The sequence below is a fragment of the Hyperoodon ampullatus genome (assembly GCF_949752795.1).
Source record: "Hyperoodon ampullatus genome assembly, chromosome: 14".
Lineage (NCBI taxonomy): Eukaryota > Metazoa > Chordata > Mammalia > Artiodactyla > Ziphiidae > Hyperoodon > Hyperoodon ampullatus.
Window position 1 is genome coordinate 50,672,527 of NC_136927.1, and position 17,416 is coordinate 50,689,942.

A 17,416-nucleotide genomic window follows, 5' to 3' on the forward strand; every position below is an offset into this window, starting at 1 on the left:
CTTGGTACAGCTTTAGACTAAGACAGACTGGGGTTTGGATCTTGGCTGGTGTCAGGGTTTTATCGAACCAAACTTGGGTTTGCTCGCCCACGTGAAGCAAAACCAGTTTACTGACAAGGAGTTGTGGTCAAGGAAAGTACAGCATGTATTGCAGAGCCCAGCAAGGAGAATGTGTGGCTTGTGCTCAAAACACCTGAACCTCCCGACGGTCCTCAGGGAAGGGTTTTTAAAGGCAACGCTTGGGGTGAGGGCTGCAGAGTGCATGATTTTCTTCTGGTTGGTTGGTAGTGAGGTAACAGGATGGTGTTCCAGGAACATCATCAACCTTCCGGTTCTGACCAACTGGTTTGGGATCTACTGATTATACTCAGCATGTAGTCACCATCCTCCACCTTGGTGAGGGCCTTACTTCCTGCAGAACAACACCAAGGTATGTGTCAGAAGGTTATGTCAATATATTCCTTGAAGAGGAACTAGGAGTCTGTTTTATCACTGAATTACTGTCATTTTCTCACTTAACTGCTTTTTCTTTGTTTCCGCATTCCCTCACTTCCCTAAAAAGTAATGCTTGTGCCTGCTCTTTGGAACTCAGAGAAGGCCTAAGAGACAAAAGCCGTTTTCTATAAACAGGAACTGGGCAACACAGAGAGGCTTTTGTACTCAGGAGGGTTTCATTCCCCCCTTTACTTTGATACTCCTCAATCCTGAGGGGAACAGGTGCAGGACAAGAAAGAGAATAACATTTTGGATAGAGGTTAATCATAAACTTGGCAGGAGAGCTCAGTTTCAGGGGGATTCGGTTTCAGGGGAGGAAGAAATTTTCCTCTACCCTTCTAGGTTCTCCTGGCTGACCTAAGAATTAAATTGACATGAGACAGATTAAGAGGAGAAAACCAAACAAAATGTAATAACATGCATTCATGGAAGAGACCCAGGAAAACTGATTAACTTGCCAAAATGGCAGAAACACTCACCTTAAATATCATCTTCAGCTAAAGACAAAGGAGGATGTTAGGGTGGGGGGTTGGAATTTCAGAAAGGAGGAAGGCAGTTGACACAGATAGAAAAGTAAATGTTTGGTAAACAGATGTTCCTGAACCAAGCAGAGACAATGGGATACAGAGTGGACTCTGATCTCTAGACCCCTCCTAGAATTTCCTCCCACCACACCTCGCCCACATTCTTTGCAGATACCTCTGGTGATAGCTCTATTCCAGGAACAGCCCCTCTATCTAAATGATTTAGGCAGTAAGGGGGAAGGTCAAAGTTTCTTTCTGAGTCAATGAAACTGTGCACCTCGGCTTGGGACTTGAACCCAGGTGCCGGGACTCAAACCCAGCCTAAACTCAGATTGGAACTTGAACCCATGGGCTGGGACTCTAACCCAGCCAGAACCCACTGTCTTTTTTTTTTTTTTTTTTGCGGTACGCAGGCCTCTCACTGCTGTGGCCTCTCCCGTTGCGGAGCACAGGCTCCGGACGCGCAGGCTCAGCGGCCATGGCTCACGGGCCCAGCCACTCTGCGGCATGCGGGATCTTCCTGGACGGGGGCACGAACCCGTGTCCCCTGCATCGGCAGGCAGACTCTCAACCACTGCGCCACCAGGGAAGCCCCCCACTGTCTTTTAATTGAGATCACACGCCTGGTTTCAGGACTTAATAAAGCTCAAGTTCTTGATGTCTCATCGCAGAAAGAATTCAGTGAGAGACGAAGTGATAGGTAAGAAGTGGATTTATTTAGAGAGAAACACACTCCACAGACAGAGTGTGGACCATCTCAGAAGGCAAGAGCCCCGAAATATGGGGTGCTTAGTTTTTATGGGATGGGTAATTTCACAGGCTAATGAGTTGGAGGATTATTCCAACTATTTTGGAGAAGGGGAGGAGATTTCCAGGAATTGGGCCCCACTCACTTTTCTTTTATGGTTGGCCTCAGAACTGTCATGGTGCCTGTGGATGTGTCATTTAGCATATGCTAATGAATTACAATGAGTATATAGTGAGGCTCAAGTTCTACTGGTAGTCGAATCTTCTGCCATCTTTTTTTTTTTTTTTTTTTTTTGCTGTACACTGGCCTCTCACTGCTGTGGCCTCTGCCATTGCGGAGCACAGGCTCCGGACGCGCAGGCTCAGTGGCCATGGCCCACGGGCCCAGCCACTCTGCGGCATGCGGGATCCTCCCGGACCGGGGCACAAACCCGAGTCCCCTGCATCGGCAGGCGGACTCTCAACAACTGCACCACCAGGGAAGCCCCTTCTGCCATCTTGAACCTAGTTGGTTCTCACCAGTTTGTGTCATATCCTCAATGGCTATGTCATTCTTTTAAAGGTTGTGCCCTGCCCCCTTCCCTACTGTTTCATTAAGGGAAAGACAAATACCATATGATATCGCTTATATGTGGAATCTAAAATATGACACAAATGAACTTATCTACAAAATAGAAACAGACTCACAGACATAGAGAACAGACTTGTGGTTGCCAAGGGGGACAGGGGGAGGGGAGGAATGGGTTGGGAGTTTGGGATTTGCAGATGTAAACTATTATATATAGAATGGATAAACAACAAGATCCTTGGAGCCCACTCCATAGAGGATTTATAGGAGGCGTTTATGGTCCAGGTCTGTAAATGGAGCACTTCACCACCACCCACAGTTTATTGGCCTGAATTTGGCCACTCGGCCACACCTACAGGTAAGGGAAGCTGGGATGTGTAGTCTAACTCAGGGACAAGAGGCAAACTTGGTAACTAGTGTGCACTATCAGGGTCTACCTCAGCCACCAAAAGTCTCCATGTCCCTACATCCAGGGCTCAATTCTTCAGCCTCATTTTACACCACCTACCAGCACATTGGGCAATGTTGGCCGTCCCCCATCTTTTTGTTTCGCAGTTTTTTTTGTGTGTTTTTTTTTGACAACACCATGTGGCATGTAGGATCTTAGTTCGTTGACCAGGGGTCAAACCTGTGCTCCCTGCATTGGGAGCACCGAGTCTTAACCACTGGACCACCAGGAAAGTCCTTTTTCCCGCCCCCCCCCCATCTTTTTGAAACACTCTGTTCTTGGCATCCTTACTTTCTCGGGGTTTTCTTCAACACTGCTAGACGCTCCTCTTGTTACCTGAAAACTGGGTTCACCTCTTGGTGGGTGTTGAGACAAAAGACACAACCAAGCCAAAGATAGGAAGAAGGAAGGATTCATTACCTGCAGCAAGTAAGGAGGACACCTGGGATCTTTCCCAAAGCAGCACCTCCCTGAACGGCAAAATTGGGGAAGTTTTAAGCTAACGGTATATGCATATTCATGAAGGGGCCTGAGCAGAGGAGAATTCAGCATAGAATTGGAGCAAAGGCCCACAGAGTCCAAGCTTTAGTTGATTGAAGTCAGGAGGATCAACATCATCATCGTCCTCCACTTGGGTGGGGGCCTTAGTTCCCACAGAACTCAAAGATATATTATTATGTATATCCTTTGAGGATGAACTAGGACTCTGCTTGATCACTGCACTATTGTCTCACTGCCTTTTCCCTGTTCCTGCATTCCTTTGTTCCTTTAAGATCACTGGTTACTGAGACCTGTTCAAGGGCAAGCATTGTGGCCAGGCTTAGATCACAAAATGGCTTAGGCCAAAATGGCTTCTCTTCTGTCCAGAAAAGCATTCCTGGTTCTCTTTCTCTGGGGACCTCCTAACCGATCTCCTTACACTCTGCCACACCGAAGTGTTGGAGGTCCTCAAGCTGGATCCTGAGGCCTCTCCCCTCCCCTTTCTCTTCTCTGAGCAATCTCACCTGTGCCAGATGCTTCAGTCACCACAGGTTGTACTCATGACCTTGAATCTGTCTCCAGCCTGGCTTCTCTCCTGAGCTCAAGACTCTGGCATCAAGTAGACATCTTCAAGTACACATCTCAAAGTCAACATTCCCAAACTGTTAGTATCCTCTTCACCCCAAACCTACTCCTCTTCCTGGGTTCCCCCACTATGAATGGCACCATCAACCCTGCACATGAATCTCCTGCCTGGCTAACCGCAACAGTCTCCCAAACTGCCTGCCCACACTTCGATCCCCTACGAGGGTTCTCTAGGCTAGTGCTTCTGAAAACTCAGCTGCATAGAAATCACCCGGAGAGTTTGTTAAAAAGCAGATCCCTGGGCCCTATGACCACTCCATCCCCCCACAATCAGATTCAGATTCGATAGGCCTGGGATAAGACTCAAGAATTTGCATTTGTAACAAATTTGCATTTCTAACAATTGCATTTCCCCTAAGGTCCTCCCCTGGAGCAACCCAAGCTAATGATGCTGACGGCAGGTGCTGCAAGTCTGTGGACCATACTTTGAGTAGCAAGTCTCCCTGCTCTGTCCAACTCGGAGGCCACTAGCCACAGATGGCTTTTTCAATTATTTAAATAAATTTTAAAATTCATTCCTCAATGCTGAGACAGGAAGGAAGGGGGCAGGGCACAACCATTAAATCCCCACCCCTTCTCCAAGATAGTTAGACTATTCCCCCTACTCATTAGCGTGTGAAATTATCCAGCCCAAAAAAACTAACCTCCCCATATTTCAGGGCAACCTGTCACTTTCTGAGATGGCCCACACTCTGTCTGTGGAGTATGTATCACTCTCAGGAAGTCTACTTTTTACCTATCACTTTGCCTCTTGCTGAATTCCTTCCGCAACAACACATAAAGAACCTGAGCTTCATTAAGTCCTGAGACCAGGTATGTGATTTCACCAGGGAGATTGTGGGTTCAAGTCCCCTCCTAAGCCAGAGATGGTGGGTTCAAGTCCCATCTGAAGTGCGACTCGCTTCAAGTCCCAACCTATAATGTTTGTTTTCAGCAGCACTAGGCACATTTCAAGCGCTCAGCAGCCACTTGAACAGCGTGTATTTATAAAACATCTCCATCACCAAAGAAAGTTCTACTGGACAGCCTTGCATGGATCTTGGTGACTGTTCTAAAAATGAAGGCTGATGCCTAAAAGCTCATGCTTTGGAGAAGCATAAAGGACGTCAGGAGTCCGGAGGGCACAGAGAACATTACTCAACCCAGATACCTTCCAAACTTCTCAACAAGATCCTGGGATCTTCCCGGACTGAAGGCGGGCCAAGAACCTTGAACTCATTGGCTGGTGGTGGAGGTGGGGGCGAGTTGCCAGCGCTTTCCTCTGATTGGGCATTTTCTCTTAGCAGAAAACCAATCATCGAGGGAGGTGGGGGCGTGGCCAGGCTCGCGTACCGGCCCTTCCGCGAGTTCCAGCGCCCACCCACCCCGCTGGCGGATCAGATTGGTGGTGAGTTCTGAACCCCTACCGCCTAAGGGGCCCTTCCGCCCTGGAATCCCGCTCGCGGTGGCCGACAAGGAGGTGGGGCAGGTCCTCCCTCCCGCCGCGGGGAACACCCCTTCCAGCAGCCCTGAGCCCCCAGGTGTCCAGCCTCGTCCTCCCTGCGCTCAGTGTTCCCACCCCCACCCCCAGTGAAATGGGATTGCATTGTGCCGGTGGCCGGGAGAGGCCCCCTCCTGACAGCCTCCTCTGCTGGGCATGATGGGTGGGAGGGAGGTGAGACTGAGGTGGGCTTCAGGACACGGAAGCCGTGTCCCACAGGAGGATGGCTCTGGAAGAGGGCCGGAGCCTGCCCGAGGTGCGGGCGCGAGTGGGGGCTTCGCATGGCATCACCGACCTGGCCCACAAGCTTCACTTCTATGACCAATGGGCTCCGGACTATGACCAGGTAAACCGGCCGGGTCCTCACTTCTGCTTCCATCCGCTCACCCGGCCTCAGTTTTCGTGTCTGTAAAGCCGGAATAGTGAGCCTTGCATCATCCCAGGGCAACGAATGTGAGAGGGAAGTAAGACCTGGGTGCAGCCCTGCAGTCCTGTCTCTTCTGGGACTGGCTTCTCTTCAGTGCATCCACAGTGGCCCTGCCCTCTCACCAGCCCCATCTTCCAGACTGGCAGACCCTAGAGATCAGGGGCCAAGACGTCCCCACCCTGGGACTGCAGTCCAGGCGGAGGTGCCACTGAGGGGTCACTATGAACTAAGCAGAGAGCCATGCCAAGGCCCACAGAAAAGACCCCAGCAGTGGGCTGATGGCTACTCTCCAGTCCCTGCCCCTTGACAGAGGAAAGCACCTCATACCTGGTTCTCCCCTCACTGTAGTCCCAGCAGGCCCTGGGCCCCCAACACACACAGCTTGGCCGGGCTGACTCCTAGACCACCCAAAAGGAGGTCCCCCAAACACTGGGGCACGGGGTGGCAGTTGGTGCAGCACTCTGTCCCCAGGACGTGGCCGCCCTGCAGTACCGCGCTCCCCAGCTCGCAGTGGACTGCCTCACCCAAGCCCTTCCAGGTCCACCCCATGCTGCCCTGATCCTGGACGTGGCCTGTGGTACTGGCCTAGTGGCTGCAGAGGTGAGACCACCCTAGATCCCCTGCCCTCCCTTCAGCCCCCACTTGCTCAAAATTCCTACTACCCCAGGCCCCAGATCCCCGCCTCCCTGCTCAGACTCACTGGTTCCAAACACTTGGGCTACATCCACTGCAGGGACCACTGTCCTCCCCGAGGTGCAGGGACCTAACTGAGAGGTGGCAGGTATGAATTGTGACTGGGTCCCCCCACCCCAGCTGCAGGCTCGGGGCTTCCTTCAGCTGCATGGGGTGGATGGGAGCCCAGGGATGCTGGAACAGGCCCGGGCCCGTGGCCTCTACCAGCGCCTCAGCCTCTGCACCCTGGGTCAGGAGCCTCTACCCAGCTCTGAAGGTACTCCCCCTCCCCCTTCAGCACCCCAAGGCACACCCTCTGACCAAGCCCACCTGATGGAGCCCCTTTCTTTTGCCAAGACTCCATCCCCCTTGCCTAGCCCTCCACAAGCCCCCTCCCACACTGAGTCCTATTCTCTTTTCGAGCCCCCCAATCCCTCACTGAGACGCTTTTTCTGAAACTTCCGTCCCATGATCTGACCTCAGTCCAGGACTGGGCCACATCTGCCATGTCCCCCACGGGATCTGGGTCCCACAGACACCAGTGGCAGCCCTGGTCCCTCCCCAGGCCCCATCATGCGCACCATCCTCCAGTGTGGTCTGAGGCCACACTGAAGACAAACCACCACACCACATCCGCACCTCCACACAGGGACCTTCGACGCGGTGCTGATGGTGGGCGCCCTCAGTGACGGCCAGGTGCCCTGCAGTGCCGTACCTGAGCTCCTGCGGGTTACCAAGCCAGGTGAGAAGCAGCCCATCCAGCCACACGCAGGTACCTTCCCTTTTCCACACCCACAGACACAAGCCTCAGAAAGCCTCAGGCCAAGCGAGAGTAGGGTTATGCCCAGGGTCACACAGCCTAGCATCCCAGCCACAGCTGCCGGCCCAGGCTCGGCCTCAGCTGCCACCATCAACAGACCCAGGCAAACAGGCAGGGCAGGCAGGTTGCCAGCTTGCCTCTTATCCACTGGGAAACCGGAAACAATTCCTCTCTCCTCTCCAGCCTCTATTTCCTCATCAATAAGCAGAGTGGCACAGTCCTTTCCCCGTAGGATTGCAGTGAGAATTGGGTCAAGTAGTGTCTGTAAGGCCTGTGTTTCAGTCCTGGCACATAGTAGGGGCTCCGTTTAGTTAACTCATCTTCCAGCTTCCCCACTAACTTAGGGGGAGTCTCTCTTGCGTGACCTCAGTTTCCTCATCTGTGAAATGGGGCTGCTCAGGTGAGATGATAGATATGAGTGCTTTTCTATAAACTCCACAAGTGGAGCTGATGTGCAGGTGAGGGTTGTGTTTACTGTGTGCTGCTACTGTGTGCCTTGCCCCGTGCTTGCTTCTGCCCTGGGGAGAAGGTACACACCCAACCCACGTGCCCCAGAAAGGGGCCAGGGGAAAAAGACCAAGCCTGAGGTGGGCCCACAAGGCTGTGGGTGCTCCATGCCCAGAGAATTCAGAGAAGAGAGGCATTTGGGACAGCTGGAATGGGGCAGTCCATGCAGGAACACAGCCTCAGTGAAGTCCCACGTAGAAAGGAGAGTGGTGGAGTGTGAGGATCACGAGGCTCAGACCTGGCTGCAGGACAGGATCTAGAAGCCCCGAAGGTGCCCCATCACAGCAAGATTGCATCTGCTCCCTGCCCCTTCACCCCTGCTGGGCTCAGCAGGGGCTTTGGCTAAGTCAAGGCAGGTCTAGGCAGGCCTCATCCTCAGGGAACCACAGAGGCTGACAGATGCAGGGACATTGGTGGCATCAGAGAGAGAGGTAGTGATCAGGCTCAGGAGGACAGGAAACTCCCATCACCTGAACCAGTAAGGACCAGACCTCCTCGCCCAGCCTGTGTTTGCCAGTCCCCTCAGCCACCAGACTGCCTGCCCACATGTCACAGGCTCCCCTGCTTCAGAGCCTTTCCTCTCACGAAGCCCCTCTCCGCCAGTAGCACCCTGCTTCTCCTCCTCCAGGAGGCCTTCCAGACTCCTGTCTCTCCTGGGTATATCTGAGCCCACACTGGGCATACGCTAGGTGCCTGGAGAAGACCTGGAGTGACAAGGTCATTCATTCATTCAGCCAGTGCTTACTGACTGTGCTGGCCTTCCTGTGAGACAGGGTAACCATCCCTGCAAGCTGGGAAACTGAAGCTCCAAGAGATGAAGGGAGTTGCCCAAGGTCCAAAGCCCATGAGCATTCAGACACAGCCGTATCCTCCAGCAGAGGGGCTGGGTGAACAGTGAGAAGGGAGCCCCCTCTGTCAAGGGGATTCAGCCAAAAATTCCCAGCATAAAGGACACTCGGGCCTTGAAAGGTGTGTAGGAGGCCAGTAAGCTGAGGAAGCAGAGGGTATTCCTGGAGGAGGGATCAGTGAGCACCAGGGGCTTGGAGATGGGAAAGGCTGGCCCGGGGACAAAGCTGGGAGAACTTCCTCCCTTGAGGATGTGAGCAGGAAGGGGACAACCTTCCTGTCCCTGGCTCCTGCCCCTCCCCCACTCACCTGCTCCTTCCCCACCCCTCCCCAGGTGGGCTGCTGTGTCTGACCACCAGGACCAACCCATCCAACCTGCGTTACAAAGAGGCGCTGGAGGCCACCCTGGCCAGGCTGGAGCAGGCCGGGGCTTGGGAACGCCTTGTGGCCTGGCCTGTGGACCAGTGGGAACTGGCCACCTCCGAGCTCGAGGTGGGGCCTGGTGCCTCTGACAGCGACGGCTTCATCTCCGGCATCGTCTACCTGTACCGAAAGCAGAAGGCAGCCCAGGCTGAGGGAGTGAGGCCCAGTGCCTAGCCCCCAGCTGGCCTCCGGCCCTCCATGAGGCCTCGCCAGGCCCATCGTCGGACCTCCTCTGCTTTGCCTGTAAAACGAGGCCGCTGCACCAACCCTGCCCCTCAGGAGAGCTATGCCTATTAAATGAATCCCAGAAGCGGCAGCAGAACTCTGGCTCGGCAGTTTTCTCACCCCTGCAAAGAATGACATCTGTCCCTATGGAGGACAGAAGAGAAGAAACAGGACAGAGAGGGACCCCATCCCTGGCTGTCCCTGTGCCAGGCACGATAGGGCCACAGATGTGACTCTGACCCCTCCCAGGGTGGAGGGCCCTCTCCCTCTAACTCACAGTCCAGGAACCCGTGCTCACGCATCTGGGCCTTGGCCAAACACTTTCACGTGTCCAGGATTCGGTTTCCTCATCTCTAAAGGGATCGGAATGCAGAGCTGAGGGGCTCAGGGCGTAGCTTGGAGGCTGCCCCAGAGCTGGGCAGGTGAAAGGGCCTCGGTGACTGTCCACACCAGCACCAGGTGGGGATGTGAACAGGGCTGATGATAACGCCTCCAGACAGGAGCCAGGGGAAGGCTTCATGGAGGAGGAGGCGCAGAGCTGAGCCTTCGGGACTAGCAGAATTCAGAAGGGTGGAGAAAGGAAAAGGGACATTCCAGGCTGAGGGCAGAGACAGCCTGAGCAAAGGCTGGGAGAAGGGACCTGGGGGGTGAGCAGACCAGCCTGGAGGCCCAGACAGAGCTGGAACAAAAGGAGGGGAGGGCAGGTGGCCCATCCCCCAGGGCTGGCTGTTCTCATCTTTCCTCCCTCCTACAGTTCCCAGCACTTTCCCTAAGGTCCTGGGCTTTACGCTCTGACAAATGGAGGGCTTGAGCAAGGTGACTCCAAAGGTCGGGGCCAGTTTCGATGTCTCACAATTCCCCAAAACCAGTTTTGTAAGTCTTCTGGTCCTGGCCACCACACGGTCGTCCTGCCCCTCACTAGCCCCCTGCCCAGGCTTCCAACCCTGCCCTCCCCTCCACCTCCACAGCTGAAACCAGAAACGATACAGTCTTCCTGTGCACAGGTCCCATTTATTGTAGAAAATAATAGCAATTACCGTGACAAATAGTTTAAATTACAAAACAAACCACGTGGCAGCAGGGGAAAGCCCCAGGACTTCCTGGGGTTAGGGCCAGAGAAAGAGCATTCCCCCTGCCTCTCCAGGCTCTCCAATGACCTTGGCAGGGGCGAGGATCCAGAGGTGGCCAGTCTCAAGGGGCCCGGGGTCCTTCTTCGGAGCCCGCAGGGCAGGGACAGAAAGGGGTGTGGGCAGCCTGGGCCACCTGTAGCCCCCACCCCCGCCACTACCCAAACCAGTTTGTAGCACCTCCGCCCCTCCCCTCTAAACCTGTCTGTCCACTCTCTGCTCGGCAACTATGCTCCAAGGGCAGGTGGGTGAGCAAGGCAGCCGTTCTCGTGGCCACAGGTTTCCATGGGCAAGGCACAGCCCAAGTGCTTGCTGACCCACCCAGAGGATGCTGGCAGAGGGAGTGGGGAGGATCAAAGAAGGAGACAGTGATCAACACGGGCATAGTCCCATGGTCCGCTGAACACCCACTCAGGCAGAGCCCAAGCAAAGTCAGGGCTGAGCTGTCCGGGCCAGCAGGAGCCAGCCCCCTGTATCCACAGCCATTCCGAGGAGGGTGGTACAGGAGTCTCTTTCCATCCATCCTTGCTAGTGTTGGAGGTGACTTTGAGAAAATGTCCGAGAGGGCCAGAAGGGGCTGAGGGCTCCTGGCCAACGGCCTGGCTCAGTCCCTGCTTGGCAGGGCCATCTTGGGGTCACAGTAAGCTCAGTCCAGGGAGAAACAAAGCCGAAAGGAAAAGAGTCAACAGTAGCACCTTACACGTAGTTGCTGGCTGGGGCAGAGCGGGCTGCAGAGTACTTGGCGGAGTAGGGCTTGTCGGTACGGGGCGGGCAGTTGCAGCAAAGCAAGGCCCCACCGAGCATCAGCAGGCCAGAGGCGGCCCAGCCAATGTAGAGTGAGGCACCCATCTCCCGCTTCTGGCCCGAGGCCACCAGTGGGTTATAGAAGTCGCGGATGACACTGTGGGCCGTCCAGGACACGGGCACCAACACCAGCAAGCCGGCCAGCAGGAACACCACGCCAGCCACAATCATGGTCTTGGCCTTGGCGCTCTCATCCTCCACGCAGTTGGTGCACTTGCCGCCCACCACCGAGATCAGCACGCCGAGCATGGCCAAGATGATGCAGATGACGATGAGGGCACGGGCCGCCTGCAGGTCCTGCGGCAGCGCCAGCAGCGAGTCGTACACCTTGCACTGCATCTGGCCTGTGCTCTGCACCACGCAGTTCATCCACAGGCCCTCCCAGATGGTCTGGGACGTGACGATGTTGCTGCCGATGAAGGCCGTCACGCGCCACATGGGCAGCGCGCAGCTCAGTATGGCGCCCAGCCAGCCCAGCACGGCCAGAGCGATACCCATCACCTGCAGCCCCATGGAAGCCATAGCTTAGCGTCTGCTGGGGTCTAGGACCTGGAAGGCTGTGGGGATCCGGCCCTGGAGGCTGTAGGTGTCCAAGTGCCGAGGATGAACACTCAGCGTTCGCAGGGAGGTCTTTCACAGCAAGTCCAGAGGCAAAGCCAGTTGGAGCAGCTCCGGATGCCTTTCAGAGGCACAAACCCAGCGAGCGTAAGAGTGTAACAGAACCAGTTCCTTCCTGCCAACAGCTGCCGCAAGCTCTCAGGCTAAAGACTGGAGCAGTTATATGGCTCCGCGGGAGGGGCGGGGGCCGAGGGAGGGGTTTCAGTCCCTGGAGCCGCCCCCTGACCAGTTTCTCTAGATTCCTGAGCCTGCCAACAAAGGAACTTTCAGGCCCCAGCCCTTGGCCCCTGAGTCACCACGCTGGAGACCCAGTCTCAGAGGAAACTGCCCTTTCCCCCTGCCCTCAGGCCTGTGCTGAGGTCATCCGGGAGATAGACACTGAGTCACAGCCTGCAAACACCTGGACATACCTGGGGGGCTGGAGGGGGGAGCCGGGCCCAGCCAGGTTTGGGGCCTGGAGACCAGGGTCCCCACACCCCAGGACCCCCTCCTTCCAGGCTTGGGTGGTTGGATGGAAGGTGGCGACCTTCAGGGAGAGGGTCTGAGGATAGAGTCCTGGGAACGTCAAAGAGCAGCCCCACCATGATTACTGTTGTCAGAGTCCACATCAGCTGCATCACTGGCCTGATAATTACTATTAAGAGTCTCGCCATCCATGCATCCACCTTACCCGCCTCTGGACATTGGCCTGATGTGGTCCAGTTTTAAGGACCAAGGAGCTGGGGGGCCCAGACTCCTGGGTCCATCACGTGCCCTCCCCATCTCTCACCACCATCACCTGGCTTCCCAGCCCTGCCGGAGGAGGGGTCTCAGAGGTGATACCCTTTTGGCCAAAGAGAGAAGGAAGCCTGCCCCCCACCTCAGAAGTTTCAGCCAGTTTCTGCTGGGGCTAAGCCGGCTTGGCCAGAATTAGGTCGGGGAGGTCACCAAAAGAAAGCCATGGGCCAGACCCTGGGGACATCAGTCCAGCAAACAGGTGTTTACTTAGTGAAGATACACAGAACGGTCCTCCGATAAAGCCAAAATGGGAGCAAAGTCCCATGAGACTTGGAAGGGGAGGAAAAACTCAGCCGGGGTGTAGGGGGTGGTGCCTGGGAGGGGGCCTGACAGGGAAGGGGAGTTGCCTGGCATAACTCCAGCGGGCACTGAATTCTTGGGTTGTGCTGCAGAGGGCACTGATGACAGAAATCGCCATGGACGGGGCCCTCTGGAGTTGGGCAAGGCAGCAGGACTAGGTGAAGGAGAACTTCAGGGAGAGGCAACAGCGAGGGCCAAGGTGCCCAAGATGGGGAAATGCAGCTAGTTCTGGGAACCAGAACAGATTCAGAGGAATCCAGTCTGACCAGAGATGGGGTAGTGGGGGAGGGGCCAGAGCAAAAGAGCCAGAAATCTCTGTCTCAGGCATCAGGGAGCCCTGGGCTGGGCACAGAGTCTGTGAGGCCAGCAAGGGCACTGGATGCCAGGCTGAGAAAGGGGTCTCTGGAAACAGGATGGAGGTGAAAGCCGGGCAGAGGGCGAGGATTAGGAAGGGCCTGATTCAGGGCAGGGGCTTTGGGAACCTAAAGGAAGGAGTCATTGTGGTGGGGAGAGAGAATGGCCAGGCTCATCCTGGCTGGATCAAGGGAACCCCACACCCTTTCTTCCCCACCTGCTGGGGAGCTCATCCCAGGGGCCAGGGCTCCAATGAGTGCCTGAGTCCCCAGCATTGTCCAGCCCCGTGCCTGGTGCCCTGGGGCAGCTGGGTGTCTAATCTGACCCTGACAGTGGTCCCTGAGCTTCCCGAGAAAGAGAGCTATCCTGCGTGCGTGATTTGGGTAGAAGCCTTCTGTGAGCTATTTAAAGCGTGCTGACAGCCTGTGGAACCATAGGGCTGGCAGGGATAATCTAGCGCGATGGGGAAACTGAGGTCCTTGTGCTGTGGTTGACTGTAAACACTTCGGTCTCCCCTATGAGGCTGGGGGCTCCTGAAGGATAGATATTCAGCCTCAGAGCTCAGCGCAGGGGTTGACACATACTGGGTGCTCAACGAGGCAGGAGGCGTTATCCCGGTTCCCAGCTGCCCTCCCCCACTCCCCCTCAGCCCCAGGCACACACAACAACACAAACAGGAATAGTTTCTGCCAGGACCACGCCTCCCTGGCGTTCTCCTTACCAGGCTTCGAGGAACAGCACGCAAACAGGTCTGTGGACTGAGCAACGGAGATACTGCCCTTCCAGAGGGACGATAAGCGCTTCCCTGCAGTGACCTCATCACAGCCTGCCTATCAGTAAGCAGGGCAAGACTCTTACAGCCTTTGCACAGATGGGTGAACTGAGGCCCAGGGAGGGCTGTGTGGGGCTTGCCCAGAACGGGGTGGGCTGGTCATTCCAGCCCTTCAGTAAGGTTTCTGCCTACAGAAGTGAATTGGCCCGACGGCTAGACCCTCACTCACCCCCTACACCCCCCCCCAACTTCCTGCTCTTGTTCTGGGACACAGCTGACTGGCACTTGGAGAAGCAGGGGGGGAGGGGGAGCACACAGGCCCTAGAACTTTCCACCTGTGGCCCAACAGAAGTGACTAAGAAGCTGTCCTTCCCTGTCCAGCTCAGCCAAGCACTTCAGAGGCAGGGGAGGGGCTGAAAGCTAGGGGGAGGACAGGTGCAGGAGGGCCCAGGGCAAAGGGCAGGCCCAGGGCAGGGGAGGTCTTCGGGGAGCTCAGGCGGAGCCCGAGGTGCTCGGGTGTGAAAGAGAAACAGGAGCCAGTCCTGGGGGAGCCGTGAGCCCTCTGCACATGAGCGGAGCTGGAGAAATATTTGTTGAGGCTTCATTTATGCCAGGAGACACTGGCTGGGTCCCACGCACCTGCTGCAGGAAAAACACCGGCAAAGCCGGAACAATTTTCCTACACCCACTCTGGCTCCCTGGGCCTGGTCCTCCCAACAGCTTAGACAAGCTTTCACTGTGACACTTTACTAATGTGTCTGCCATTCATTACTTTTGCTTTTGGGGCTGAGAGGGCAGGGTTAGCACTTATTTCTTTTTCTTTCTCCCAACATACACTGTCTAATTTTACGCCAATAGAATTGTATCTTACACGCTGGTTTTTATCAAGGACAGCGCTCTCCCCAGCCAGATCAGGTCACCCATCTCTGCCCATAACCCTCTCACCAGCCCTGTGACCTTGGGGAAGCCAGCTCCATCTCTGGGCCTCAACTGCTCTCTGTAAATTGAAGACATTAGCACCTTTCCCGATCTAAGACAGATGTGAAATAAGACGAGGATGTGAACATGCTTTGCGAGCTGAAAAGCTTGGGACTGTGAGGAGGAAAGAGCCAAGTTCATGTCACAAAGCATCAGGCCCTCAGCTGTGGTTCTACTCTCGCACCGAAGGGGAGCTAGGACTTCTCAGACCATGGTCCCCAGGGGCTCAGCCAAGTCTTTTTTTTTTTTTTTTTTTCTTGCGGTACGCGGGCCTCTCACTGTTGTGGCCTCTCCTGTTGCGGAGCACAGGCTCTGGACGCGCAGGCTCAGCGGCCATGGCTCACGGGCCCAGCCGCTCCACGGCATGTGGGATCTTCCCAGACCAGGGCACAAACCCGTGTCCCCTGCATCGGCAGGCGGACTCTCAGCCACTGCGCCACCAGGGAAGCCCTCAGCCAAGTCTTTGATCACAACACACACATACACACACACACAGCCTTGTGCCCAGCTCCCTGCATGTCCCTGGGAAAGTGGCAGATAAAGTCTCCCATCCAACCCTGAGGTGACCTGCTGCCATCTGAGCATTCTTTGTCCTTTTCTGGTCTGTGCGGGTCCACCAGACACCTGCCGAGGCGGCCAGAGGTATCTCTGAGGGCTGAGCGGACCTGGGTCCTGGGACCCTTCACTCGTCTCCTCTGGGACCGGGAACTCTAAGGCCAGGTGTCAACTTGAAATTATTCTTCCCCACCAAACATATGTTTTGATCTGTATAAAATCAAATGGCTTTTCTGAAGAAAAAAGAAGAAGAAGCCTCACTCTCAGCTCAGAAATCAGTCTAGCTGGAAGTTGGTTCAAAACGATTTATTTTTGCAGGAGTTCACTAACTTCTCTGCCCATAGACACAAGTTAAGATCCTGTTCTTTTTTAACCAGAGACAATGTCATTAAGTTAAAAATTTGTTTAAATTTTAGTAAAAAAAAAATTTTAGTAAATAATCTGCAATGGGGTGTCATAATTCTCTGTGAGTGTAAAGACTGTGTCTCTGAGTCACTTCAGAGCCATCGCCCTGGATGGTCCCAGAAGGAGGATCTCCTGGATGCTTCCAGCAAACAGGCAGTCACTTCTAGACCCCGGGGCCGGTATGCGCTGGCCGCCTCCTGATGGCTCTGGCAACAATGGGGATTTCACTAGGGCAGGCCCAGCCCTGGCCGGGAGGGCTGGGCCCCAGGCTGGGACTTTCAGAATCTGGGGCAGAATGTGGTGGCCCTTTTATGGCTCTCATCTGAGATGGCCCCAGCTCTCCCTGGGTTGAGTCCCAGCTCTGTCACTACCAATTCTGTGACACTGGGCAATAGAATTAAACTCTCTCAACCAATTTCCTCATCCGGGGAAGGAGGACAACATCTCCCTCTGAGGCACTGGGTGGCTCTGTGAAAACACGGAATCAAGGCCCACTCAGTCCACTGAGATTCTTCTCGCCGCCTTGACAGGGGTCTGGTGGGCCCAGCCCAGGCCCTAGAAAGCCACGGGCCCTGGGCTCAGAAGTGGAGGCCAGGCCCTGGGCTGAGTGGGTAGCCCCCTGCCCGTAGCCTGGCAGCCCACACAGGTGGCCACCCTCCCCACTTGGCCCAGGAAGGGGTAATGACAGGCCTGGTTCCCCACACACACGGAGGGAGAAGTTGGGGTGGGGTGGCATCTCCAAGGAAGAGAAGCAAGGCCAGGCTGCTGGCTGCAGCCCCACAGCCCAGGCACTTCTGGGAATGGGATGGAGGGATGGCAGGGATGGAGCTGGGTTCAGAGAGAGGGAGGGGCTGAGCGGGGGCGGGGGGGGGGGAATGCGGGTGCTCTGAATGGGCTTGGCTAGAGAGAGGGGCTCAGAGGGGGAAGGGCTCTGTGAAGTGGGGGAGACTGAAAGACAGGATGGGACTGAGTGAGTTTTTAATTATTTTCCATAAAATTAGTGCTTCTGAGTCCAGCTTCTGCCTGGCAGTTTCAAAGAGCCCATATTTATGCAAGACTGGAGCCATCCTCACCGTCCCACCCTGCTGTCCACCATTCATAAGCCACTCCCCTGCTTCTCAGAGGGGTCCATCCCAGGGACAGGAGAACTCCTTCCCACCCACCCCCATCCCTCCCTCCTGCTCCCCCTACCTCACTTCAGAGCAGCCCCTGTCTCTTGATTGTAAGAATCATCCATTTTCCAGAGGCAGAGGAAGAAGAGGACTTAAAGGCCAGGGGATCCCCGAGGACCTTCTAAGCTTTTGGAGGATCAGTCCTGCCCAGCCCACACCCCCCAGCCAGGGAAGCCTCCTTCCACCAGCCCTCTCCTCCCACTGGTCAGCAGGAGTTGGGCCAGACAGCAGGCTAGGTGCCTTAGTA

General features: G+C 55.4%; 2 protein-coding genes across 2 annotated transcripts; one reads left to right on the top strand and one right to left on the bottom strand.

Annotated features, from left to right (window-relative positions):
- The first annotated feature begins 5,586 nt into the window (after positions 1 to 5,586).
- Positions 5,587 to 9,390, top strand: METTL27 (methyltransferase like 27). The gene is made up of 5 exons (XM_079719190.1): positions 5,587 to 5,733; positions 6,286 to 6,414; positions 6,628 to 6,763; positions 7,136 to 7,228; positions 8,994 to 9,390. Exons 1-5 carry the CDS (start codon positions 5,611 to 5,613, stop codon positions 9,254 to 9,256), a joined length of 744 nt encoding a protein of 247 aa, XP_079575316.1. The 5' UTR covers positions 5,587 to 5,610; the 3' UTR covers positions 9,257 to 9,390.
- A 908-nt stretch (positions 9,391 to 10,298) lies between these two features.
- On the bottom strand, positions 10,299 to 11,760 carry CLDN4 (claudin 4; the record flags this gene model as incomplete). The annotated part of the gene is made up of 1 exon (XM_079719293.1): positions 10,299 to 11,760. The coding sequence occupies one exon, from the start codon at positions 11,758 to 11,760 to the stop codon at positions 11,131 to 11,133; it is 630 nt and encodes a 209-aa protein (XP_079575419.1). The 3' UTR covers positions 10,299 to 11,130.
- Positions 11,761 to 17,416: the final 5,656 nt, after the last annotated feature.